Source organism: Danio rerio, chromosome 11 (genome assembly GCF_049306965.1).
Source record: "Danio rerio strain Tuebingen ecotype United States chromosome 11, GRCz12tu, whole genome shotgun sequence".
Classification (NCBI taxonomy): Eukaryota; Metazoa; Chordata; class Actinopteri; order Cypriniformes; family Danionidae; genus Danio; species Danio rerio.
Genome location: NC_133186.1, coordinates 42,895,176 through 42,920,258, shown reverse-complemented (window position 1 = coordinate 42,920,258; position 25,083 = coordinate 42,895,176). Strand labels below are relative to the sequence as shown.

The window sequence follows — 25,083 nt, the reverse complement described above, 5'->3', positions numbered from 1 at the left end:
GCCAGTTTCTAGCGTGTTGTGTTAATGACAACAAACAACCAAACAAACGCACCAAACACCCACAGAATTCTCACCGTTTACCTCCAAAGTCACTTTTTGGGCTGAATCTGGACACATCTGAATCCACAAAATCGCACCAGGAGTTTGAGACCCATCAGTAAAGATGTTTACAAAAGGTATGTTCAATTGTGTAATTGATTACCTTAGCGGAGATGCTAACCTGTAGGTCAGTTTGAATGGAGCAAAGTTTAGCCGTTGTTTGTATTAAGCTTCGTGTTTATATTAAATTGTGGCTAATGTTTAGCGTAAATGAGAAACTGTTACACTACAACTTATTTAGACTGTTTTAAAGAGTTTTTGTGATGCATTCAGTCGTTATCCAGACAGTGATGGTGGAGGAAATGTTGAATAAACATTTGTATGTATATATATATATTATACACACACAGGAATGTGCTGCGTTTTGAATAAACTAGATTCAGTATGTGTTGATATTTTTGGTGGTTTCTAGACATGGGCCGGTATAAGATTTTGATGGTATGAAAAACTTGGATAAAAATATCACGGTATTGCAATAACTACTCTAAAATAGGCATGGGCAGGTATAATATTCTGATGGTATGATAACCTTGGATAAAAATATCACGGTTTAACTATTTCACGGTATTGTGATTACTGCTCTAAAATATATTCTTTTTAAATGTCTGGGAAAAAAACTAAAACTTTTTCCCCTTTAAACACAAAATATTTTATTTTGAGAAACATTCATAATGTTTTGGAACAGTAAATGTGTCAGGCTGAATGATAAAAATAAATCTTTGACTTTTGCTGTCTTCATTTGTTTCAAAAACACAGATTTCTTTACAATTTAAAACGGCATCTTTGGATATCATTTCTGCTAGACATAATGTTGTCCTAAAAAAACTAAAATAAAAATAAATAAAAAATTCTACACTTACCTTAGCAATGATATAGCAGAACATTTTGGCGGTTTTACAACTTGACTTTTCAAAAACGTGGTATACCTTTATACTGGTTATTATCCCATGTCTACTCTAAAATTTTCGTTTTAAATGTCTGAGCAAAAAAGTTTTTTTTTTTCACCATTGAACACAATATATTTTATTTAAAAAAACATTTTAAATCTTTTGGAGCAGTAAACATGTGAGGCTAAATAATAAACCATTGACTTCTGCTGTCTTCAGTAGCTTAAAGAAACAACTTAAAAAGATGTTTTTGGATATTTTTTAAGAAAGCCACTGGACTGTTCAGGTTCGTAGCGTGTTTATGTTGGTTTATGAGTGATTTGTTTTTCAGATGTTTCCTGAATTGTGGGCTGACTAGCAGCTTTTGCTTTAAAGGGGCCTTTTCTGCTAGAGATTGCCCTAAAAAAACACTAAATAAATTGCTGCTGATGTGATTTCCCTATTTAGAGTTTGAAAAGAATAATTTTCTGAAATTATTTTAATAAAGAGAATGTCTTAATATACGAATATAAAACCAGCTTTACCTCTATCAAATACCCTAAGAATGGTTTAACAGAAAAACGTAACAGTTTTAATACCTTGACTTTTCCACACCGCCGTAACTCTTAAAACTAGTTATCCCGCCAAGGTTTCTATTCGAGCAGAGCCTGTGTTTGTTTGTTGTGCAGTATGAGTGATGTTATATTGAGGTAAAGTTGGTTTTATATTCACATATTTATTCAATTTTGAACAATGACAACTTGTGACACCGCTAGATTGAATATTGGGTCTAAACCTGTATGTAAGCGTTGCTTCAAAACAGCACAGCACTATTTAATGGACCGTGAACAATGATGTACTTTGATAGTCATTGGCTGATAATGCGATTTCCTTATTTAGAGTTTGCAAACAATACTTTTCTGAAATTAGATTATTAAGGAGAAAGTCTGATTGTGTGAAAATATTTTTTTTTTCCCCAATTGATGTTCTGCTGATGTTGTGGGTCACCTTGATAGATTTTTCCAGATTCCTCTTGATTTTTTTCAGGCTGCTGTTAGTACCTTTGGAGATAGAGGTAAAGTTGGTTTTATATTCGCACATTCAGACTTTCCCCATAATAATATAATTTCATAGAAGTATTATTTGCAAAATCTAAATAGGGAAATCATATTAGCAGCAAATGACCATCAAAGTACAACATTGTTCACAGTCAAATAAACAGTGTTAATGTTGTTTTCAAGTCATACTTGCATGCTAATTCAGATCGAATATTCAAAGTAACATGGCAGGGTTCAACGCTAAAGATTTTTTCTACTGGCCCGATCGGACCAGTGGTTCAGATTTTTACTTGCCCTGCCAATATTTTCACTGGCCCCACCAAAAAAAAGTGAATAGCTATTTCTTAGCCACAAATTAAAACAAAAAAAATGTATAAATTTTTGTAAATCTAGAATTTAAATATTTAAATTAAAGGTTTTTGCAAACAAATGTAGCAAAATGTGCAGGTATTTTATTGAAAAAACAAAAGATGGCTGACCTGCCAAACTGAAGGCAAACTGTACAAAACATCACTTATTTTTTTTAGTTGTTTTACCCTCATAAATGTCTGCTTCCAAGATGTTAGAAACAAATGTTTTCCTGTAGCATCATCACTTGAAGTTGACGCCATGTTGCTGTCTCTTCACTGCACTGATTGTTATGAAAAAAATAACGTGCTCACAACATCCAATCAGATAAGAGGAACAGAGAAGGTAGCATTTCAAGGCTTAAAAAAACAAACTTTTTCTTGATTCTGACAATTTTTGCACGCAATTGACAAATAGTCACAGCCAAAATAAACTTTATAGTGACAGGGCATCAGTGACTCGATCGGGCCAGTAACGATCCTGTCTACTGTCCCAAGCAACCGACACGCTGGCCCCGGGCCATCGGGTAGTCCTTATTGTTGAGCCCTGCATGGTAAACAATATAGAGACTTCTAAATGAATGAATGTGTAAATATAAAACCAACTTTACCTCTATCCTTTGGAGTCTGGATTGATAGCCTGAAGCTCATTATGTAAGAATATATACATAGACCTAAACTGGCTTGTGGGCTGTCAGGGACTACAGTTTGTTAAGATTTTATTTAGGGGTGTGACTGCATAAGTTACATTCATTATTATTCTTCAGGAAGAAGAGCTCTGCCTCCTTGAAAAATTGATGTGCACTGATTCTTAATGACTGAAGTAAGTGCATGGACACCCAGCATGGACTAAATCGTAAGATTAAATTCGACATATGAACATATCCAACAAAACTACTGTTGAATACTAGTGTGTAAGATGAATTAAAAAAACATGAGGGAACTAGAAAAATATTTTAAAGGTGCTGTATGCAAGTTTTTTTTTACTTTTCTAAAGCCTAAAAATACCATCATGTGTTTGCAGATATTTAAGAAACATGCTTAGTAAACATATTTGTTTATCTGAAAAACATTGATAAAGTCATTAAAATACGTCACATTGGCGCAGTTGGTAGCATGATTGCCTCACAGCAAGAAAGTCGCTGGTTCGAGCTTCAGCTGGGTCAGTTGGCATTTCTGTGTGGATTTTGGGTTAAGCTAAATTGTCCCTAGTGTATGAGTGTGAATGAGATGTTTCCCCAGTAATTGGTTGCAGCTGGAAGGGCGTCCATTGGGTAAAACATTAGCTGGATAAGTTGGCTGTTCATTCTGCAGTGGCGACCCCAGATTAATAAAGGGACTAAGCCGAAAATAAAATAAATAAATTGGTCATTTAAAAAAATAAATAAATAAAGTTTTTGTAATAAAGTTAAGAAATGTGCGTTCCATGTCAGAACGTCTGTCTTTGCTTTGGTCCCTTTCAACCGCCCAATTCCAATTTAGCCTATTATGTCACATGAGGAAAAGGTTTTGTTGTGATCTGTAGACACAGACATTTATTTAGAAATATTTGAGTTTACAAAAATAATTTAAGCGATTCACAATGAAAAATGAAGATGTTTATGTAGGAAGAGTGGTTTGGTCTTCACCCTCGATAACACGACTCTCAGCACTAACTTCCTGAAATAAAATGAGAGAACACAGATTATTAGACTCAGCATAAACGTACGGAATTGTTACATTGCAAAATTACATTTAGATGAATGTACTTACATCACAGTCTGTCTCAGCCAGTGTCGTCAGGCATTCGATGTGCTCAGACATCTGTGCTGTCGTCTGTTGTAGTCGACTGTTTTCTTCTTCAAGCAAATTAATCCTGAGGAAGTTAAACAAGAAACATTGTTTTGATGGATTGCGAAGAATTCTGTTTATATAATTGAGATTTATTAGTGAAATAATAAATAGGCTTATTAGCAGATGTTTAAGAAACATGCTAAGTGAACATTCTTGTTTATCTGGAAAAACAATTCTTAAGTCAGATGCTCTGCTTTGAAAATGTGTGTTATGTGCCGGAACCGCTGTCTTTGTTTTAGTTCTTTTAACCCGCCCAATGCCAGTTCAGCCAATTATATTTCAGCACTCTGGGTTGCCTTGTTGGAAAACAACATATTCATTCAATCAGTCAAGGCTCTCAAAGTATGCACCTGTGACCGAAATGCGACCGGGGGTGGACAATCGCAGACTCCGAAATGAGATGCAGATTCAGAGTTCCACATGAGGTGGTTATTAATTAGCAAATAATATAAATGTTATTTACAAACATTACGTGAGCAGGTTTCCCCTCACCCCCGTGTAACCCTGTGTCCTAACAACACACTATGTGATTTGCAGTCATAAGCAATTTGGCTTTTTGGCTGCTTACGAAATGGAAAGGTTTATAATCGAATTAATACTCATTAAATCTCTTTAACATTAATAAATGTGGATGCTGAATCACTGATATCTGTTGGTTTGCATTATTTCACAGGTCTAAAGTTCAACTTCGAACAATTTTATTATAAAATTTTTTTTTTTATTTATTTATCAAATGAACTATCCCCTGCTGTTTTCAGTAGTATGGCAATAAATGTCATGTAAAATGGCATTCAATCTCACATTATTAGCAACTACCCTGAATAAAGTGCATGTGGTGTACCTGAGCTGATTATTGTCAGTTTTCTGTTGTTCAGCTGTAAGAGATAGAAGCCGTTTCTTACATTTCAATTTGAGATGTTGGTTAGAACAGAAGCTCCTGTTAATATGAAAATATTCCCTCTATCGCTTGCTGTTTTATAGAACACGGTTTATATCAGTCTTTAGGCTCGATAGTCAGACTCTCGTGTTGGTCCTTAATCTGGCAACCTGCGCTTGCGTTTGTTTTAATCTAAAAATGCAATACCTAATTCAACCACTGGGTGTCAAACTTAACCACTGACCGTCAAAATAGAGCCATAGACTGTAACCGGGGCTGTTCTTCCTGCGTAACTCATAGCTGAACAGTGTTTTTATTTCTAAATTCTAAATTTCGAATCGATGGCATGATAATCGTAATGAGGCACGTTGAAGCTAAACCCTGCAGGTCACCGGACCTCCAGGAACGAGATTGGTGACCCCTGACCTAAAGAATAACAATGTGCACTAGTGAATTAAACAGTACATTTGATTTCACACCCACTTTATTTGTATTTTAAAATGTCATCTATTTCTATGATTCAAAGCTGAATTGTCAGTATTTTGACAGTACTATACATCTACTGTAGATTAAACAGTACCTCCTCTGCATGGTGAAGACGGTGTGTGACGTGTTTTTCTGAGTCTCTTCAGAGTCGTGCAGCTGTAGAAGCAGATCTGTGTTGTTTTGAAGCAGACTCTGGTTTTCAGACATGACCGTCTTCATCATGTATGACATCTGATGAGAGACCGACATCAGCATTTAATGATCACATGCACTGTTTACTTTATTTTAGGGTTCCCGCACTTCTTTAAGTATTTGAATTCAGTACTAGAATTGATTCAAGGTCTGGACAGTTAAAAACAAACACAGGTCTTTGAAAGTGCCTGAAATAAATTTTAAATAATTTGTTTGATTTTTATTTCAACAATTGTGCTCAATTGTGCAAAAACAGAATGAAAAATGGGAGGATCTTTAATTAAAAATCTTAAATTTAAATCTTTTATAATAACACTGACAAATAATGCACATTTTATTAATATTTCAGAAACAGCTTTTGTTTTTTAAAAGGCATTGAAGATGAGTCCAAAGAGTCTTGATGAACTCTGGAAGTCCTGCATGTCCAGAGTCCTGACTTTATTAATAAGTTAATTTGAGTCAGTGCAGAGATGTATGGATGCAGTCCTCCAAGCTCATGGGAGTCATACACAATATTCATTCTTTTTCCACTGCACCATGACTATTTCTGTTAAGTGACAAGACTTTTGTCTAAGCAAAGTCAGACCTTACTGTCCTAATTAAATCATTAAAAATCAAGACCTGATCATATTTCATTTGGGTAAAATAAGCGTAATCTAGAGGCCTTTGCCTTTCATATAAGCCACTTCTGATGCCTTATGGTCAACTAGAAGTCAAGTTATTATTTGCTGTTTCTAAAACTTGGATAAGCTACACGACTTTTGTCAGATAGTGTATAACTTGCCATGTTACCTGTTCCTCTTGTTTCCTCAGAATGCAGATCTGTTTCTCCAGGTCTTTTATTTGTTCGTCTCGCCGGTTTGTCTCTCTCAGGTAAAGCCCTCTGGCTCGGCTCAGCTTGTTTTTGTAGTGGATTCGCTTGTCGTTGTATTTACTGGCATAAAATAGAGGAAACAATGTAGTATTATTCAAAGCTTTTTACTTTTAATTAATTGATTATTTGATTAATTAGATTTAATATATATATATATATATATATATATATATTCCATTTTAATTTTGAATTTGTTGACATTTTGCAGTTTTGTTGTGAATTTTTCTTTATTTATATTTTCCATTTTAATTATTTGTATTTTAATTTAGCAATTGTGTTTTTTTTTTATTGAAACAAAATGTGTTGGTACATTAACCGAGAAATGTTTTCTTGGCTGCTAGCTAAAATAATATTCAAAGTTTTTTTTATATATTTAACATTTAGTTTACTGCAATTTTTGTTTTTATTTATTTCTGTTTTTCATTTAAATTATTATTATTATTTTATTTTAGCGATATTGTTGTGAATTTCTGTTTTTTATTTTTGTTTTAGTGAGACAATGTATTGGTACATATAGTGTAAATTAAATGAAATTGTGAAATGTTCTTGGCAGCTAGCTAAAATAAAATTGTGTCAGAAATCCGTTTTTTTCTTTCTTTAATATTTAGTTTACTAGGGCAAAGCGGTAGCGCAGTAAGTGGTGCTGTCGCCTCACAGCAAGATGGTAGCTGGTTTGAGCCTCGGCTTGTTCAGTTGGCGTTTCTGTGTAGAGTTTGCATGTTCTCTCCGCGTTTGCGTGGGTTTCCTCTGGGTGCTCCGGTTTCCCCCACAGTCCAAACACATGCAGTACAGGTGAATTGGGTAGGCTAAATTGTCCGTAGTGTATAAGTGTGAATGAGTGTGTATGGATGTTTCCCAGAGATGGGTTGCAGCTGGAAGGACATCCGCTGTGTAAAACATATGCTGTATAAGTTGGCGGTTTGTTCCGCTGCCGAAACCCAGATAAATAAAGGAACTAAGCTGAAAAGAAAATGCGTGAATGAATTTAGTTTACTGCAGTTTTTGTTTGTCTTTAAATATATTTTCCATTTTAATTATTTTATTTTAGCAATTTCGTTTTGTAAATCAAAACTTCTGTTATTTTTGTACATATAAAGTAAATGAAAATTAATAAAATAATTTCTTAGCAACTTGCTAAAATAATTATTACTTTTTTAATTCAGTTTAATTCACTCTTTGTTCTCAGTGTACAGTTATTGAATTTTGCATTTATTTTTACACGTATTTCTATATTTTTCTGACTGCAATTTTATGTCAAGAGTTTTTTATTTTATATTTAATCCTAGTGAAATAGTTCATAAGTTTGTTGTATTTTTATTACTTTTTGTTTGCTTTTGATACTTGGTGTTGCAAAATAATGCACCTACTTAAATAAAATGTTATTACTTAATGTAGTATTGTTGTTTTATTCATAATACATGTTGTTGATATACATTTATAAAAACAAAAAAAACTATTAGAATTCTTTATTTATTTTGTAACATTTTTTAATGGTTTTAGTTAACTTCAATGACCATGATTACCTTCTCTCTGCGTCCACGCTCACTAGAGCTAGTTGAAGTTCAGTCCTCAGAGATTCACTGTCCTGTTGACTGCTGACTAATCTGTTCTTCAAGTCCTGTTGAAGCTGCGCTTATAAAAAATAATAATGATTCATAATTAGAACAAGAGTTAATATCAACAATGCAAACAGCTAAAACCACTTCAGTCTGTTGATTTGAAGTCTGATTTAAAGTGAACCAGAAGTTGCGGTCTTTTGTTTCAGTATGTTACTGTACTCGAGACCAAAACTGAATATTAAGTAGGGGGCGGGGCTTTCAGTAGATTAAATTGCACTGATTAATTGTTCAACTAAAGTCTAACAGTGTACTTTAGCAAAATAAACCTCGTAAATTTCATTTTCACACAGACTTTGAGGACTTTAAAGTCCACATGAACCAAAAGCTGTGACTGTTTTTTTTTCGTATTGTGACAGTTCAGAGAGAAACAGAATATTAAATGAGAAAACAGTGGGCGTGGCTAGTTTTTTCTACTTGAGTTAATTGGATCTAGTAAAGTAGTTTCTGAAAAATCTGGAAAAGGGTTTGGGGAGAGTTATTACAACCTATCAGTCTCCTCCTCCTCACCATTTCTGTTTGTCAAAACTGACAGCTGGAGGGGCGTGGTTAAGTATGTTAGCCACGCCCAAACCCTCAGACAGACCTAATCTGAGAATTGAACAGAAAACAAACAGGAATAGTGCATTTTCAGATTTCAGATCACAAGGACACACTTGTGAAATATCTCAGAGCATCTCTTAATGAAATATACTGATAAACTGCTCACAAAACGAGCAACACAAGCCAACAGCATCAGTATGGTTCATTTTGATTGCATGTGTACTTTAAGTGCGAGACTCACCTTGAGGTTCTCCTGCTGCGCATCACTTATGTTGTTCTGCAGTTTTGTGTTGTTTCTCCTCTGCATCTGCAGTTCTTGTTTGGTGGTGTTGAGGATCTTCTGGATGCTCTGCAGCTCCTCAATCATACTCTTCTGCTCGTCTGCATCTTTCTGAAGCTGGATCTCCTGAGACTGAGGGAAAAGCATGGAAACCTCAGGTAACTCTGATATTTTAGAAATATTTAGCCCGGCTTTGCAATTTTGCATTTCCAAATATTTCATACAAATATTTTCAAAGTGATGTTGCAAGTAAATTTTCACAGTATTTCCTATTCTATTTACCCTTCTGAAGAAATTTATCTTGTTTTTTTTGTTTGACTAGAATAAAAACTAAGTCTTGTATATTTCATAAAAATAATTTTTAAGGTAAATATTATTAGCTCTACAGTATATAATAATAATTGTTTTTTTTAATTGGCTAGCCTACAGAACAATCTACAGTTGTCTAATGACTTGCCTAGTTAACCTTATTAGCCTACAATCAGTAGACTGATTACACTTACTTAATTAGCCTAGTTAATCCTTTAAATGTCACTTTAAGCTGAATATAAGTATCTTGACTAGTAATGACTAGTAAAATCTAAAATGTACAGTTCTTACACTACTATAGTACTATAATATCTATAAATATACTATTAATGTACTATAATGAGGGCTGGAGGAGGATTGTGTCGTGGATGTGAGTGAGGCCCGGGGAAGCTTGTTCGCAGACCGGCCCTGACTATAATATACTTTAAAAGTATACTAATGTAATCATTATATTAACATTTATTTCTTAAATTCTTTGCTGTCAAACATGACAAAAAAAAAATATATAACTGTAAATGTCTTTCTTTTTTCTTCAAAAGCGTTTATCTTTTAGTAGACTACTGCTGAAAGTGTTAACTTCTGCCCACAGATGTGTTAAAAATTAATGCATTTAAATATATATATATATGTGTGTGTGTGTGTGTGTGTGTGTGTGTGTGTGTGTGTGTGTGTGTGTGTGTGTGTGGGTGGGTGTTTTATTTATTAAATGTTTTTATTTTGTTCTATTTCAAAATTTATCTCATTGCAATGCTTTTTGTGTTAGATGCACACAGTGTAGTTTCTGAATATATATATATATATATATATATATATATATATATATATATATATATATATATTTATATATATATATATATTTATTTATTTATTTATACATCTATATTCTTATTTTTTTTCCAACATATTTCATAAATGTTTTGCTTTCAAACATTCTATATATTTTCAAGCCTTTATTTAAATTTTTTTCAAATTTTGTTGGTAAAATACTGGTGGACGTGTTTACTGCTGACAGACATGTTAAAAATAAATGTGTACGTTAGATAAATTACCAGTTAATTTAATTATTAAAGTGTTTTTGGTTTGATAATCACATCACACTTTAAAACTGCAGAGTTCCACACAATTGCTTCGTTGTCCTAACACAATTAAGTTAACCTAATTGTTTTTTTTGTTTTTTTTAGAACACAGAACATGAAGTAGATAGAACATGAAACAATCAATTTTTGTCCCAAAAAAACCTGAAGAATAATATTGTTTCAGCTCAATTTAAATAAGTTCTTTGAATAAGCAACAAATTTTTTTGAGTGTAAAATTTTCCTTGACTGAGAGGTGAAATTAAATGAACCGCCAACTATTCCAGCATATGTTTTTTTGCTGCGGATGTCCTTCCAGCCATAACCCAGTACTGGGAAACACTCATACACTCTCACATCCCCCCCCACACACACTCATACAGTACGGCCAATTTTGTTTTACTCAATTCACCTGTTGCGCATGTGTTTGGACTGTAGGGGGAAGCCTGAGCACCCGGAGGAAACCCACACCAGCACAGGGAGAACATGCAAACTTCACACTGAAATGCCACTTGACCCAGCTGGGACTCGAACCAGTGACCTTCTTGCTGTGAGGCGACAGTGCTAACCACTGTGCCACCGTGCCGCCCTGCCCCCTTTATTATTTCAAGAAATGAATTTTAGCACTCAATTAGCTTTATATTTACACATACATATATATATATATATATATATATATATATATATATATATATATATATATATATATATATAAATAAAAGAAAAAACTCCATTAGGTGTGAAAATGTTGGTTCTTCACCTGCACCAGCGCTCTGGCCTGGTCCATCTCCATCTGCATGTTTATGAGCATCTGTTTGCTTTTCTCCTGCTCCTCCTGCAGGGCAAACTTCAGCTGGCAAACCTCATCCTGCAAACACGACACCTAAAACACACTCATGATTCAGTGGTTAGTCATGACTAAAAACCAGATCAGCTGTAGTCAGTGTGCTGTGATTACCTGTTTCAGGTGTCTCTCCTGCTGTCTCTCCACGTCCTGCACCTCCAGCTCTCGTACTTTACTTACTAAATCTCTGATCTGTGGTTGTACAAGAAACACACATCACTGATTTTACTCTTAAGACAAGACACTGCAGGTTAAAGAAAATGCAAATAGTACATTATTAGCCCTCATGTCAATTAGTTTTTTGTTTTATGTCGACCAGACAAGTTGTTTTTTTTTAAAGCATTTTAAAGTCAATATTATTAATCCCCTTATTGGCGACAGCTTACTGGCATCCTTTGCGACAAAAGGATGCTGGACCGATTGAAGGGAAAAATGTACAAAACAGTTGATCTTCCCAGTAGCCCTGTATGGCTCTGAATGTTGTCCCGCCTCTACAACATATGAACAGGCCCTAAACACCATGGAGATGCGGATCCTCTGCTGGAGCCCGGAATCACAAGATGGGACCATTTTATGAAAGACGACATACGGACGCAACTGGGAGTAGTCCCCATCAAGAAGATGCTCAAATTGCACCCAACGTGGTATTGATGTGAACCGAAGTGATGAGAACACTTTAGCAAGAACAGCCATGAGGATTGCTCTAGATCAGGGGTCTCAAACTCAATTTACCTGGGGGCCGCAGGAGGCAAAGTCTGGGTGAGGCTGGGCCGCATAAGGGATTTCACAAAAAAAAGTCCTCAAATGTCATTATTAACAGTTTTAATTATTTCTTCTGAACATGAAGTGTCCTGAACATTAATAGAACATTGAGTGAAGATTATGAACAGTTCTTCTGAACATGGCATCTTTTGCTTACTTCTTGCTGCCAGAGACTTGACAGCGCTTCTTCTCACAAATCTGAACCACATTTGGCTTTAGAGCGGAAGCAGTTGAGACCCTCAGTATGGCTTGAAGATGATCATCATTAAGTCTAGACCTGTACTTTTAACTTATTGAAGTCCTAGGAAAAAAGTGGGAGAACTCACTCAACTTCCATTCCCTCACCTAAAAAAAAGGCGTATATATGTATAAATAAAACACCCCCACCCCACTCCAGTCAAATCAGTCTGTATCTACCTATAATATATATAAGATGCAGGCTGTAGCTAGGTAGGTGGCAGGCTGCAGATAAGTAGCTAAGTGACAGGCAGGGGCGGGAACAGCTTACCTTGGTTCTGGCCGGCGCGAGTTCCCTCCTAACACTTCCCGCCCGTCACAACGTCTAACAAAGGGGCGGGGGTGCGTGGTGACGTCACCGGCATCCCCACCCCTTTGTTTACACGGCGGGCGGGGAATGCCAGTGACCGCTGTGTACGGATAGAATCAGCGGAGCGGGGAGCGCTCTCTCTCCCCGCTCCGCTGATTCTGTCAGTGTACAGCAGGCGGCGCGGGCCACAAAATATTGCACTGAGGGCCGCAAAAAAAAAAAAAAAACAGACCCCTGCTCTAGATGGACGCCAGCCACACGGTTGACCGAAGAAACAATGGATGCAAATAATTAAAGAAAGACCTAAAGATCGTCAATGCATCGCCGGAGGAGGTCCTGAACAGAACCCTTGCTGAAGAGCAGACCCTGCACCAGCGGAAACAATGCTAGGATGAGAGAGAATACTAGTATCTTGAAAAATATCTAGACAGATATTATGTACTGTCTGTCATCATGATGAAGATAAAATAAATCAGTTATTAGAAATGAGTTATTGAAACTATTATGTTTTTAAAATGTGTTAAAAAAAATCTGCTCTCTGTCAAACAGAAATCAGGGAAAATGTATACAGTAAGGTTAATTATTCAGGATCTGAAAGAATTTTTGACGATTTTAACTTTGTCCTATGCATTAATAGACTAATCCTTGCATTAACAGTTTAATTCTGTTTTTTATTATTTAAAACTCAAGCTGATGTGTTTATCCTCATAACCGTGTGTGCTTAACCTCAAATAACCTTGCTCCATAACAGCTGTGGCTTTGTGTGACTGATAACCGAGAAGTGAACTCCTCGGTACTTGTTTTAGTTTCAGAGTGTGCTCGTTTACAGGAACAATAACGGACAAGAGGGGCAAAGGCTCACTCTTGTGGGCTCTGTTATATGTATGCGTAACGTTTTCTGTGCAGATTAGCTTGTTCTGCCTAACAACTGATGATTGAACTGATCTGGATGGAGGTTTTTTCTTACTGAAGCGCCGCTGGGCAGGCTGAAGAGAGGCGATGATAAATATGGGGGGGAGAGGAAGTGTGTGTGTGTGTGCGTGTGCGCCCAGCTAACACAAACTGCCTGTGTTGCTGTTCTCTGACACTCGGAGCTCTATAATGCTTTATTCCTCTAATTAATTAAATTGATTAAACTTATTTAAAGCCTCTGACTAATATTTTAACCTGGGAAGACTAGGAAAAGTTCAACAGATCTCCATACTTCCCCAGTTGAATCAATACTTTGGTAATTGAAAAATGTATTTGTATTACAGGCTTTCTTAAATGTTATCTATAAATATGCTTTATTTTATTAAATATGACAGTCTCAACACGAAAAAAAAAATGCTTTTCTAAGAGTTTTTGTCCTGTTTCTAGTCTAAATATCTAAAAAAGCATTCAAGACGAGCACAAGATACTGTCTTGTTTTCAGAAACAATATGGCAAAAGTAATTGAGTTTTTCCTTAAAACAAGCAAAATAATATTGTTTTTGATTTGATATGCACTACCGGTCAAGTTTGGGGTTAGTAATATTTTTGGTATTACTGTATTTTTGATGATCCTTTAATGCATTTTGTTGAATTTAAGTTGCATTGCATCTACAGGTCAGCTAATTCTCATTAAATTATAAGTAGACTGTTAGGTTGGGGTTGGGGTTAGTGTAAGTTGACATGTACTTGCAAAGTTTCTTATAGTCTGTTAAATGTCTGTTGAAGGAGCATTACCTAACATATAAAGACAGACTACTAATACTTAAATGAGAACTAAATGGCATGTAGTTGCAATGCAACTTTTAGTCAACAAAATCTGCAATAGGGACCATTTAAATAAAGCTTAACAGGTTTTTAAATGTTTAAAAAAAGCTTCTCCTGCTCACCAAGCCTGCATTTATTTAATCAAAAATACAGTACACAGGGTAAAATTGTGAAATGTTATTGCACTATAAAAATAACTGTTCAAAAGTAGTTTATTGTTTAATTTAATAATTTATTCCTGTGATTTTAAAGATGAATTTTCAGCTTCATTACTCCAGTCTTCAGAGTCACATGGTTCTTACAGAAATCACTCTAATTATTATTATTATTATTATTATTATTAATGGTCATAGTAATAAAAGCTATAATGACTGGAGTAATAATTTAACTTGAAACTTTCAATCACACTACGGCATTCACATTCCAGATCAAAGCTCAATTTTTACAGCGGAAGCAAAGGCTCGATTTTTAGCTCTGGAACACATTGAAAATGCTGAAGAACATAATTTTATTATTTTTCAGACTTAAAATCTTGTCTACAAACATTGAATTCTTTTAAACTGAAGCATCCTATATTATTATTGACATTTTTATCAAAGTGAATGAACAACAGAGAAAGTTTTATAATATAGTTTTCTGCCGCCAAGACAGCCCTAACAGGAAAGCTAAAGGAGTGCAAAACCCCACCTTCGGATTTAAAGCCACTAATAAAAGGCCACATTTTTAACAAATGGCAAACAGAATGGGATCAGTGCTCAGAAAATAAACTTTTTGAAATTCAGCCAGAAATAGGAAGAAAATCCAATTTATTTTTTAAATGAAGACATGATGAAATTGTTTACAGAAGATGGCGTGTCGGACACACAATACTTCCACATGAACATTTACTCAAAGAAGAAGAACCCCCATAATGCCAATATTGCAACAAACCAAACTGTTTGCAACATATTTTTATGAAAAACATATTTTTGTGGAATGCCCCATTTTTAATGTTATCAGACAACAATTTTTATCTGAAGAGACTTTAAATGAAATTTTTAAATGTGAATCCTTCCAAAATTGTAAAAAAATAAAATAAAATTATCAAAAGTAATACCTAAACTGATTTTAGTCTGATTTATTGTTCATATTACTTATGTATTTTACCTTGTGTATTATTTATTGCTCTTGATGACTTTTAATTGTTAGAATATTTTTATAATTATGGAAAAGTTGTGTTTATAAAATGTGGTTTTTGCTATGACATAGCCAGACAAGCTGAATTTGGCAATTAACTCAATTCTCTCTCATTTGAAGCTACATACAATAAGAAAGCAGTTATTTAAAATTAATTCATATTTATTTTTTTACATTTAATAAATGCTGCCTTGATGAACAGAACAATTAAAAAAAAAAAAAAAACTGACCTTAAACTTTTGACTTTTTATCATTACATCTTTTACAGTGCATCTGTTTTCTCACCTCCACCTGAAGGGTGCCGACGCTCCTCCTGTAATCATCCGTCTGTTTCTCGCAGAGCGTCTGGAAGTTTCTGACCAGCTGTTCTGCCTCAGTTCTCTTCTTCTTCTGCTCTTCACACTCGTCCACTGCTCTCCTCCGCAGCTCCGTCTCCATCTCAAAGTCCATCCGCAGCTTTAGTGTGACCTGCGTCAGATCCTGCAGACGCTCCTGCATCTCATCAACACACCTGTAAGAACACACACATATAGCTGATTCTGGAAAATGATCTGGAGCCATCAGTAATGTAAATCTTTGAGTACAGACAGGCAGATAGTTAGTTGTGTTAAAGTGTTAGTCCCCTCACCAACAGTGTTAGTCCCCTCATCTTATTTGCATGCCTGTTAAATATTAGTCAAAGATAACACAAGTAAACGCATCATGCAGTTTAAAATGAAAGTTTTTATTATTAAGGGAAGAAACTACATAGCACTTTGTTAAAAAGTGTTTGCCCATAAACCTAATAACTGGTTGGTCTCCTTTTAGCAGCAACAACTACAATCAAGCATTTTTCATAACTTGCACTGAGTCTGTTCAGTGCTGTGGAGGAATTGTGGCCCACTCATCTCTGCTGAATTGTTGTAATTCAGTGTTGTAATTCAGGGTTTTTCGAGCATGAACTGTCTTAAAAAGGTCATGCCACAGCATCTCAATCATAATTGGCTTCATCATTCTGTCTCCTTTCCACCAATCAGCTGGTGTGTGGTGTGCGGTCTGGCGCAAAATGGCTTCATCCGCGTCATCCAGGTGGATGCTGCACTGGTGGTGGATGAGAAGATTCCCTCCTATGTGTAAAGCACTTTAAGTGCCCAGAAAAGCGCTATATAAATGTCAGGAATTATTATTATTATTATTATTATTAAAATATTGTGTTAAAAAAAAACTTGTTTTGTAACAAGTTGAGTCCGTGTGTTTCATTTTTGAAAAGTTTTCCAACGTCTCTGGCCAAATAATTTCAGTTTAATTTCAGTAAATATAAACCAATTTTGATTTCCATGAGTACAACAAAATACAAAAAGTAAAAAAAAAAATTCCTGGTAAAACTTTAGCTATCAGCATCCTCATTTCTCAAATAATTAAATGCTGTAATTAAAAGAAAAAGTTGCTGTTAAACTGTGCTAAACAGGCCTCTGTTCCAACCTTTTACCCATTTATATTTACAGAATTCAATTTCCATTGTTTCCACTGACCAAGTAATTTGTTCTTTGTGTTCTTTTCAATTAAATAAAAAGTAAATAGAATTAACAAATCTTCTTGGTTTCATTGAATTTTACACATTTTCATTAAACAAACCGTTTATGGGCTTCATCTTCCTGCATTTTCATGGCTGTGGATGGAGTGACAGTTGCTTCTGCCTGTCGAAAAACAATAATAGTGCTTTAGACATTATATTGGTATGACTCATTCAGAATGTACTTATAATAAATGTATTATTATTAATATAGCCTTCAAAAACTATTTAATTGTGTATTTAATAAAATATAGTTACATTATATATTATATAGTTACAATGAGCAGGAGGAATGCAGTATTATATTTAATATGTACAGTACATGGTCTAACAGTCAAAGTGCTCACAAAGAAAAAAAAAATGGTAAAATGTTGCTGGAATTTTTTAGTTTGTCTTATCAGGGATCACCACAGCAGAATGAACCGCCAACTATTACAGCATATGTTTTTAGTAGCGAATGCCCTTCCAGATGCAACCCAGTACCGCGAAACACCCATACACGCTTACATTCAAACACACTAACTAAAGCAGGTCGCACACCACAAGTGCCACTTGGGGAGGCGCAGCGCCATGCATTTTAGAATTCTAAGCATAGGTTTCTATCAGGGTACACACACCGGTCCGAGGCGCCCTGCCATGACTTAGTTCACTGTTTATATTTCTGCCGCACCACAGAGCGCCATATGAACGGTTTCATTTTAAATTTCATGCGAATACTTCCAACTGTCATGTGTCGTGGCGCCGAGCGGCACATCCGGTGTGTGACCTGCTTAAGCCCAATTTAGTTTACCCGAATACACCAATAGTGCACGTGTTTGGACTGTGGGGGAAACAGGAGCACCCGGGGGAAGCCAACATGGGTAGAACATGCAAACTCCACACAGAAATGCCAACTGGCCGAGCCGGGACTCGAACCAGCAACTTATTGTGAGGCAAAAGTGCTAACCACTGAGCATGTTCATTCTAGTAAAATAATATATGTATAAGACTTTTTCCATGATAATCTTACTATTTGAAGTAATTGCACGCGCTCTGTCTGCAGTCTCTTCACATTCTGCCTCAGGTGGCACAACTCGTCCTCCTGTTTCTGGTTTATCTCTTTTGTTTTGCGCAGTTCAGCAACTTCTAATGATACAAAATAAGTCATATACAGAAATGTACAATATTATAAAGTACTACAATGCACAAGAAAAAGAAATCCACAAATATACCACAGCGTTTCAGTTTCTCCACTTCATGTCGAAGGTGCTCGACTTCCAGCTGAGCTTCTTGCAACTCGGGCTCTAATAAGACAAGATGTGGTTATGATGTTTGTCAGTAGCTCGGTTTACATCCATTTATGAGCATTCTGGATTACTGCATTATTCTTATGCTTAATGGAAAAGCCTTTAAAGATTTTTTCTATTGCAATAACAACAAAGCAATAACAATGTACAGTTGAAGTCACAATTAATAGCCATCCTGTAATTTTTTTAGTTATTTATTTTTTCAAATATTTCCCAAACGATAACCAACAGAGCAAAGATTTTTTTCATAGTATTTCCTATAATATTTTTTATTCTGGAGAACGTCATATTTGTTTTATTTCGGCTAGAATAAAAGCAGTTTTATTTATTTTTTTTAACCATTTTAAGGTCAATATTATTAGCCCCCTTAAGCAACATTTGTTTCGATTGTCTACAGAACAAACCAACGTTATACTGTAAAACTGTAGCACTGCAGTCATAATTATTAATTTACAGTGTAATAATTGTCAACAATACTATAAAATTTAAGCGTATTTTAAATTATTATTTAGAACTGCGCTGTAAAATTACAGCACAATAATAATTGTTAATTTACAGTGCACTGGTAAATTTTACAACCAAAATTACCAGCAATACTGTAAAAATTTGCAGCAGTTTTTACAGTGTAGCCAGTGTCTTCCATTCTGTGATGTCTAGTGATTTACCATAAGCCTTTTGTGTGAGGTGAGCAGATTCAAGCTCATCTGTGAGTCTGCGGATCTCCTTATGAGCCATAGCGAGTCGAGCAGAAGCTTCTTCTACATCTCTCTCCAGTGCCTGCAGTGTCCGCTCCTTCAGTTTATCCACACTATACTGCATTTCAGCCGCCTGCTATAAACACAGCAAAGAGATTTAAGTAAACAGAAAAAACACACAATAAATGAAAAATCAAAACTGAAAACATTAGAAACTAACCGTAATAAAATAATTGTTTTATTAATTAATATGTTCATTTTGTGGTAGAAAATCTGACCTGTGCCTAGACTGTGTAGATGCACTTTTAAAGCCAAGCAACATCAGTCAGGAGCAATATTATATACAGAAACGGCCTTCTGTATATACATAAAACATGTTCAAACTTTTCTGTTTCTTTGCCAAAAAATGTAAACTAAGATGGCAGCATGGTGGCACTGTTGCCTCAGAGAGAAGGTCGCTGGTTTGAGTCCCAGCGGGGTCATTTGGCATTTCTTTGTGGAGTTTGCATGTTCTCTCCGTGTTGGCATGGGTTTCCTCCGGATGCTCCAGTTTCCCCCACAGTCCAAAGACATGCGATGTAGGTGAATTGAACAAACTAAATTGGCCATAGTGTGTGTGATTGAGTGTGTGGTTGTTTCCCAGTACTGGGTTGCAGCTGGAAGGGCATCCGCTGCATAAAACATGCTGAAATAGCTAGCGGTTCATTCAGCTGTGGTGATCTCAGATGTAGGGACTAAGCTGAAGGAAAATGAATGAATGTAAACTAGGAATGTTTATTCCTGCCAACGTCTTAATTCTCCACAATATTTATTTTTTTTATTAGTTTTTAAGTTGCATTTGTGGTTCAGTGTCTGTTCAAACATTTATTTTACTCTTTGAACTGTTAAACTATTTTCTAAAACTACAACTGAAAGTAAATCCATCAAATCTGAAAAGAAATGGGTGCACAGAATAAAAACTAAACAAAAACTAATTCAAGAAACAAACTAAAACTGAAATTTAAAGCATGTTTTTAAAAATATCCTCTTCTAAAAATGCAAAAATAAAGGACCTTGACACACAGGTTATCATATTTAAGCATTCACAGTTTCCATATTTCATTAACCAATGCATGCCTTTTAGGCACCGAGCGTAAACATGCTTCATGAAATCCTCGACGTGCATGCATGGAAAAGAACATTCAGAAGAAATCCAAGGTTAGTACAGTAAAAGTGATATGCATGTAAATTAAACACAGTATAGATATTTTCCTAATCCATCTGAAACATCTCCTCATGCTTTTTGTTGTGCGTTTCAGTGCATGCATCGGGTTAACTGTGAGAAACATACAGGAGTTAATTTCTGTTTACTCTGAGCTGCTTTTCTGAGACTCAGGAGCCGCTTCCAAGGGCTCTGAACGTGTAGTGGCGCCACCTTGTGGAAATATGGACAAGAATGTTTATTAAAGGGATAGTTCACCCAAAAATGTAAATTAATTAACCCATAATTTATTCTGTTATTTTCTTTATTTCAGACAAACACAGTCGGAGTAGCTTTATATTTGATCTTGGCTTTTCCATGCTGTATGATAGTGTTGGAAAGTGGCTTTTATTTTGACACTTACAAAAACACAATATGCAGGCATGTCCAAACTTGGTCCTGGAGGGCCGGTGTCCTGCAAAGTTTAGTTCCAGCCCCAATCAGACACACCTGGGTTAGCTAATCAAGCTCTTACTAGGCTTTCTAGAAACATTCTTGCAGGTGTGTTGAGGCAAGTTGGAGCTAAAATCTGCAGGACACCGGCCCTCCAGGACCTAGTTTGGACACCCCTGCCATAGAATTTTCTAACTGGTGATGACATGATCTAGTGTTCAATCTAATCAGTGCACGTTCATGACTTAAGGAGGCGTGGCTTTGGATGGTAGGGGAGGGATATAAAATTTCTTATGCTAGCAATCTGGCAGATCACCTACTGCACTTATGAAAGGGCTGCACGCTGGCTCAATGGTTAGCACTGTTGCCTTACAGCAAGAAAGTAGCTGGTTCGAGTCCTGGCTGGGCCAGTTAGCATGTTCTCCCCGTGTTGGCGTGGGTTTCCTCCAGGCGGTCTGGTTTCCCCCACAGTCCAAACACATGCACTATTGGTGAATTGGGTAAACAAAATTGGCTATAGTGTATGAGTGTGTGTCAATGTGAGTGTGTATGGGTGTTTCCCAGTACTGGTTGGGCATCCGCTGCATAAAACATATGCTAGAATAGTTGGTGGTTCATTCCCCTGTGGCGACCTCTGATAAATAAGGGATTAAGCTGGAGGAAAATGAATGAATGAACCATTATTTTGAAGTGTTATTATTTGCACTGACTTGTGTTTGCATACAGCAGGACTAAACATCCCGATGATTTGATCGACTTACATGCAGCACATTCTCAACATGACTCGGTGAGGTTTTCTGCTTAAGAGCTTCATGATCCTGCATCATCTTCATCTCCTCTACATCCTCCCGGCTCTGCATTTTCTCCAGCAGCGAGGCTCGGTCTGCGAGGAGGTAAGCGACCTGTTCACTGAGGCTGATGGGAATCATCTCAGCCAGACCCTCCTGAAGCAACATCTCTGCAATCTCGCTCCTCTGAGTCTCTGTGCACAATGATTCAAAAGAGTCAGGAGTTGACAAAAGAGCCTGATTGAGATTAAACGGATAGAAATGCACCTTGCTGCTGGTTGATGTCATCCAGAGTTGCATGTAGCGTTTGGTTCTCCTGCTCCAGACGTAAAGCCACTGAATCTCGGGTCTTTGTGAGACTCTTGATTTGACTGATTTGTTGCTGGACCTGACGACATAGAAATCACATGACTGCTGTTTGCATTAGGCAAGACACTGCAGAGTAAAAACGTTAGCTAATATTCATCTGTATACTTCCACAGTTGATTCAGAATTACAGAGTTTAAAAGGTGTTGTTTAAATATGCACTTATTTGCATATATTAATATCAAAATACTCAGACCATTGCATGAAGTAAGGTTCAGAATTCTGTAGTTTCATTTTGTTATTAGATTATTGACAGTCATCTGATTTTGTATAACTTTTTATCACTTCATAATTCAGAAAATACAGCCTCCACATCAAAGCTCCTGAAAGCAAAGAAGGTCAAGGTGCTCCAGGATTGGCCAACCCAGTCACCAGACATAAACATTATTGAGCATGTCTGGGGTAGGATGGAAAAGGCATTGAAGACAAATCCAGTGAACACTGGGATTCCTCTAAGAACGCTTCTTTTGCCATTCCAGATGGCTTTATTAATAATTGATTGAGTCATTACAGAGATGTATGTATGCAGTCCTTAAAGCTCATGGGAGTCATACACAATATGCCTTCTGTTTCAACTGCAGCATGACTTTATATTCTATACTGGACATTATTTCTGTTCAGTGACAAGACTTTTGTCTAAGCACAGTCAGACCTTACAGCCCTAATTAAATAATTAAAAATCAAGGCATGATCATATTTTATTTTGGTAAAATAAGCGTAATCTAGTGGTCTTTGCCTTTTATATAAGCCACTTCTGATACTAAATGATCAACCAGAAGTCAAGTTATTTGTTGTTTCTAAAACTTGGAAAAACAACAAGACTTTTGTCAGATCGTGTTTATCCTGTAGCTATGTGCTTCGGGATTTTTTGTAATTACCCCTGGCATCGGTGATGTGTAAGGTTACTTTTGGTACTTGCAATAAAAAACTATTTAAAAAGGAAAATATTTAAAAGTGCATTTTGTACTGAAAAAAAACACTTCATTACAACAAAAAGCCTAAAATCATAATGTTAAAATTAACATAAAAAATAAAAACCGATTTTGTCTCTCATCTGTTTATGTATGTATGCTATATGTATATTTTCCCTCTTTTGTGTTCCACAGACAAAATGAAACTTAAATAGATCTGAAACAGTGCAGGTGAGTAAATACATTTTTCCCCTCAAACTCACTTTTTCAATCTCAGCGACACGTTCCTTCTGCAGGTCCTGGATCTGCTGGTTGAGGGATTTGACTGTATTTTCACTGCTCATGTAAAGCTGCCACAACAGAGACAAACGTTCGTCACTGGAGGCCAAAGGATCCAATCCTTCCTCCTGCAGCCGCTGATCCATGTCCTGCAGATACAGATGTTAGAGAAGTATCTATCTATCTATCTATCTATCTATCTATCTATCTATCTATCTATCTATCTATCTATCTATCTACTCGTCTTGTCTAACTTTTGTATAAACTGACCCTAGATCAGTTTTGGTGGGTTTATGTATTGTCTCTATCAAACACGTGATGTACCGCTAACGTTGTTAAAACATTTTTGACAGCTGTTGTTGCAGATGGAGAAGGTGGCGCGCATGCGCACATAATTTTTTCCCTTTTAAAAACACTGCGGTTTTCTAGCATGAAACTTTTCTACTTTGTTACATTTGCTTTTATGAAAATAGTAAAATGCCTACAGCTATTAACGCATCGCATAGTACGATATACATCAATATAGCCCATCTTCACTTTGATATTTACCGCATGGATGGTGATTTAAAGAAATCAGTAAAATAACGGAGAATTTGATTAAACCGGTCTTACCTGTGCCGTGCACATCTTCTCCTCTTATTCAAAAGCATTGAAGTTACTTTTTAGTTGTTGTTGGCTATTATTGCTTTAGAGCAGAAATATTCCGCGAAACACTATCACACGTCACCTTTTCCAATCGCCTCGGCTCAGTACACGACTGAACTGTTTTTCAAAGGAAGGAACTGTCGCGTTCTAATGGAACTTTTCAAAACTTTGTTCGCGATAAACGGCTTTTAAAATCTGTCTCCATCGTTTTTCTGAATGTAGCCTACTGGGAAAGCGTTCATCTGCGTGCAGCCTGTTTGTGTCTCTCTCTCTGTGTGTGGGACGTCCTGCAAAAAGGACCCCTCAAACTAAAAGAAACGCGACTCCATTACAAGAAGGGTTCGCTCAGAAAACATTGTGTTTTCCACATTGATTATGTATTTTAATTAAGGAGTTAATGTTCTTGTGTGATTCACGATTTTTTTTTTATTTTAATACAATAATTATTTAATAAAATACGTCATACAGTTATTATTATACATAGACGTATGAAGTAAAAAAATAAAATCTTTTTACAGTATCTATTAGTAAATATTAGTTAGCCTAATTCATGTAGTTACTAACATGAAGTTAAATCTTGTACATCATTTATAGGTCAGCATTACTAATTCACTTCTAAAAAGAAGTAGGCTTGAACTAGTAATGCGCTGAGTTAACGGACTAAAAACATATGACTGTGTATTTTCATTAACTAGCATTAGCAAAAAGCAATAAATGTTGCCAAATACATTAACACTTTATTTTAAGACGTTACCCAGTGCAATGTATTTAATTATTTTTGTCTTATTTTTCAAAACTAATTTAGCAATAAATAACTAAAAATAGTCAATCTGGGTCAACTGAAAAATTAAACTCCTTCACAGGGGAATTATGGGTGAGAACTGATGTTTCTCTGTGTGGTCTGTATTTCCTCGAGCAGGAAATGATTGAACAGATTGCTGATGTACAGTAGTACTTTTCTTACAAACACGTGACCATTAATGAACTGAAGAAGGCGTGAATTACCTATTGCACAATGTGAACCATAAATCAAATTAGCGTTATATATATATATATATATATATATATATGTGTGTGTGTGTGTGTGTGTGTGTGTGTGTGTGTGTGTGTGTGTGTGTGTAAGATATGTAAATAAATCCAAAATCAAAAATTTATGTGTTTGTGCTCTTTGGAGAAGATATTCATAAAGATAAACAACAAATTCATAAGTCCAAGGCATTCATAAAGTAAGTGAAAGAGAATTAAACGTGGCTATTAAAGGCTTTTTAATTTTTCCACCTACTTTTCGAGTGGGTTGGACTTATGATCTTGTTGTTTTATATATATATATACATATATATATATATATATATATATATATATATATATATATATATATATATATATATATATATATATATAGTTTATAT

General features: G+C 35.7%; 2 protein-coding genes across 23 annotated transcripts in view; one reads left to right on the top strand and one right to left on the bottom strand.

Annotated features, from left to right (window-relative positions):
• The window catches only part of emp3a (epithelial membrane protein 3a (MAM blood group)), a 38,325-nt gene continuing 13,242 nt past the window's right edge, over positions 1–25,083 (top strand). For 2 of the 16 annotated variants that reach the window (XM_073917107.1, XM_073917099.1), the window contains exons 1-7: positions 1–176; positions 9,105–9,229; positions 15,788–16,032; positions 20,176–20,249; positions 21,412–21,578; positions 22,946–22,981; positions 23,047–23,192. The gene's annotated coding sequence lies outside the window, so the exon portion shown is untranslated. Of the gene's footprint in view, positions 177–9,104; positions 9,230–15,787; positions 16,033–20,175; positions 20,250–21,411; positions 21,579–22,945; positions 22,982–23,046; positions 23,202–25,083 lie in introns of all 16 variants that reach the window. The other 14 variants (XM_073917108.1, XM_073917100.1, XM_073917112.1 and 11 more) reach the window with 9 other exon arrangements.
• On the bottom strand, positions 3,878–23,951 carry si:dkey-264d12.5. 7 transcript variants are annotated; one of them, XR_012387349.1, is made up of 18 exons: positions 23,642–23,951; positions 23,014–23,178; positions 21,741–21,861; positions 21,447–21,667; positions 20,383–20,466; positions 19,023–19,188; positions 18,283–18,354; positions 18,081–18,196; positions 17,134–17,195; positions 15,805–16,030; positions 11,412–11,489; positions 11,214–11,336; positions 9,033–9,203; positions 8,156–8,264; positions 6,551–6,692; positions 5,661–5,797; positions 4,123–4,225; positions 3,878–4,029 (listed from the first exon to the last, which is right to left on the bottom strand). XR_012387349.1 is itself a non-coding variant. In XM_001336856.7 (18 exons), the coding sequence occupies exons 1-18, from the start codon at positions 23,654–23,656 to the stop codon at positions 3,970–3,972; spliced, it is 2,166 nt and encodes a 721-aa protein (XP_001336892.3). In that variant the 5' UTR covers positions 23,657–23,951; the 3' UTR covers positions 3,878–3,969. The 7 variants fall into 7 exon arrangements, 4 of the variants coding, with proteins under 4 accessions (XP_001336892.3, XP_073773196.1, XP_009304551.2 ...); XR_012387350.1 differs by having other exon boundaries at positions 19,023–19,185; XM_001336856.7 differs by having other exon boundaries at positions 8,156–8,259.